Source organism: Coffea arabica, chromosome 2e (assembly GCF_036785885.1).
Source record: "Coffea arabica cultivar ET-39 chromosome 2e, Coffea Arabica ET-39 HiFi, whole genome shotgun sequence".
NCBI lineage: Eukaryota > Viridiplantae > Streptophyta > Magnoliopsida > Gentianales > Rubiaceae > Coffea > Coffea arabica.
The window spans coordinates 51,049,532-51,052,597 of record NC_092313.1 but is presented as its reverse complement, the minus strand read 5'-3'; the positions used below and the strand labels follow the sequence as shown (position 1 = coordinate 51,052,597).

The following is a 3,066-nucleotide window of genomic DNA, read 5'->3' as shown; positions in this document are numbered from 1 at the left end:
TGGATGACTGAATGAAATGATCACTGAAGGAGTTTTCATTTTCAAATGTTTTCAAATGTCGGAGGTATAAGGAGAAATGAAAGGTGACTAAATGATTGAATGACTAAATGAATGGCTCCTAATGAGCATGTATCCTTTCAGTGATTGAATGTTTGCTTCTTGAATGACTGCTTATTACTGTGTAAAGTGTGTGAAGTGTTAAATGTAATATATCTGTGATTTATTGTTGGAATGCTTGTTTGGGAACTTCACTAGGCTTTCAGCTCATTTCTTTAGTTTGATTTCCTTGCAGGAGTGCAAGTCCAGAGCAACTAAGCGTGAACTAGTGTGTATTTTTTTTCCAACAAACGACAACAGATTTCATTAATATTAACACTTGATAATACAAGTATTAGTTACAAAAAGGGGATACTACCCTCATTTCTCTTATCCCTAACTCAATCAGCCATATTGGGAAGTCATTTTCCGATTCAATGCTATGCACCAGTTTAACTGCAAAATGAGCTAGTGCATGACTAATTTCATTTGTTGCTCTAGAAATAAACACAAAAGAGCACCTGTCAAAGTCTGTTCTAAGATCCTGTACATCCTCTAGAATAGTTGCAATGTTGTACTCATAGTCACTGCATCTGTTAATTTGCTCAACCACTGATTTGTAGTCTGAATGTACAATAATTTTCTTCCATCCAGCTTGCTTGGCCATCAGTAGAGCATTTCGTACTGCGAATGCCTCTTCAGTGCTCGCTGTTCCATTCCTCTGATGTACAATTCCTTTGGCTCTCATTATCTTTCCTTTCCAATTTCTTGCAATGATCCCTTGTCCGGTCCTGATCCTTTTTGCAGAGATGGCTGCATCCGTATACAAACATACCACATCTTTCTTTAATTGCTCGTTTCTTGCTTGTTGTCCACTCATATTCTGGGTTGTACTACTCTCCTGGCCTGATTCCCTTGCTTGCTCAAACTCCAACCACTCCTCTTGTGTTTTTTGTACAGTTTTGTGTGGTTCCTAATTAGCACTATAAAAAATTCTCTTCTTTCTGGCTTTCCAGATGTGCCAAAATATGTTAATGGTGAGATTAACTCTATCCTGACCTTGTTCCATCGAGAGTGATTGCATAGCTGTCACGACCCCACCTCCCCCTAAGGCGAACCAGAGGGTTCGGCGGGCCGCCTGTCCAGCTCTCGCCGGGACTCAGTCGTTCACTACAATCTTCAAACAAATACAAGATACAATCTCAAATATAAATCCAATATTCCAACATTTACATATCAAAAGCGAAGCGTCCACGCTTCCACTGCGCCACTCTGATCCTTGATACCAACTATTATACAGGAGGAAGTCCAAAGCTAGACTATTATACATCCAATCAATTCTAAACGTTCAATACAATCCCAATATGAATGATTACACAAAAGGAAATCCAAGTTCAATCCATACATGAGATAATCCATGAATAAACACTACAAGCCCTTCCTTCGCCTTGAGCCCTGTGGAGGGGAATAAAACATTTTGGGGTGAGCTAGAAGCTCAGCGAGTAACCAGTAAAATCAGTTATCAAATCAGTTTCACAATCGTTCATTTCAATAATGTCATTTCAATATGGAGTATCAATAATTCAAGAAACATTTACAATGGAAAGCGATAGTAACATTCATGAAAAGGATACATTCGTTCTCCTGTCATTTCATTGCATTTGGTTTCATTCGTTCATTCATTCACCCCGTCCCTGGCTTTTGGCCAGGCTCCACCAACCTACAAGGTAATACTCGAGTATACCGAAACGTTCACCCAAGTTCCTAGTCGCCCGACCGAGTCCGCTTCTGGCTCGAGACGACCGGTAACAAGGGGCAATGGCCAGTTCAGCCCAAAAGGCTTACATTCATGCACAATTAACATTTCAATCGCTCAATCATTAAAATTTCACAATCACTTAGGCTAAGTGCGATAAAGTACACACTCGCCTCGAAAACTCGTTTAGCAATCATTGAAAGCAAAATCAATAATAACAAGACACGGATATGCAAGCATGCATGCTATGTAAGAAAACAGTTCCAAAATTAACTTTGAAAATAGCTCAGAAGTAAATAATGCGGGAAAGCGGTTTAAGAGTAAATTTGGAAACAGTTCAAAAGTCAATAATGCAAGAAACGGTTCATAAATAATTTTAGAAAGAGTTTGAGGTCACTCACCTCCATGGCTCAGAAACCATCCATCATATAGCATTGCCTTGCTCAAATCCGAGTCTTAGATCACAACTCAATGCAAACAAATCCCTTCAAAGTTCGGACAGCACTTTCCCTAAATTTCTTTACTTTTCCAGCCATCACGGCTTCATTATATTTCTCATTCAACCCAAAGGTACACACACAACAACAAGGTCATCCAATAGCCATTCAGCAAGCTCCAAGTAGTACCAGTCAAGCTAGGGAAAAGTCCAGAAATGAAAGTTAAACGCAAAACCAGAAAAACAGTTTTGACGTCATTTTGCGGTAATGGTACCAAAGGCGCTACGATGGTCGGATGAAGGTGAAAGACCCACCGTCTCGAAGCTAAAAGACAGGGCTACAACAATGTAGAAGGTCACTCAGTCCAAATCCTAGCACAACTAGGCCAAACATGCAGAATACTAAACCAGAACCGAGATTGCAGGTTTACAAATCACACAATGCTGTAATCAGTACAACTCAGTCTATACAGGTCCGAATGCAGAAATTCCAAAGGCATAGGGTAGCTAAGACATCAAGCTACATTTCATAAGAAGACACCAATATCCAAATCCAAAGCAATTCCAGTCAAAACAACGATTATAATCACAGTTCGCACATTCTGATCTCCCAGAACAGCAACAGTAAAAACGGCATAACTCACTCTACACTACTCCAAATGCCCTGAAATTTTGCAGGCACTTCAAACTCATCAAAACCTACAATTTTCATGTTTTGAGTAAAGTCCAATTCGGCCTCTAGACCTATGATCCAAAACCGGACAGAATTAGGGGTGATAAAACCCTAACTTTCCACAATTCAATCCAAACCCAAAATTGGTTGCAATTTCCTATCATA

General features: G+C 39.7%; 1 protein-coding gene across 1 annotated transcript; it reads right to left on the bottom strand.

Moving 5' to 3' along the window:
* Positions 1-391: 391 nt before the first annotated feature.
* Positions 392-916, bottom strand: LOC113729129 (uncharacterized). Its single transcript, XM_027253456.2, has one exon. It carries the CDS (start codon positions 914-916, stop codon positions 392-394), a length of 525 nt encoding a protein of 174 aa, XP_027109257.2.
* Between the last annotated feature and the right edge of the window lie 2,150 nt (positions 917-3,066).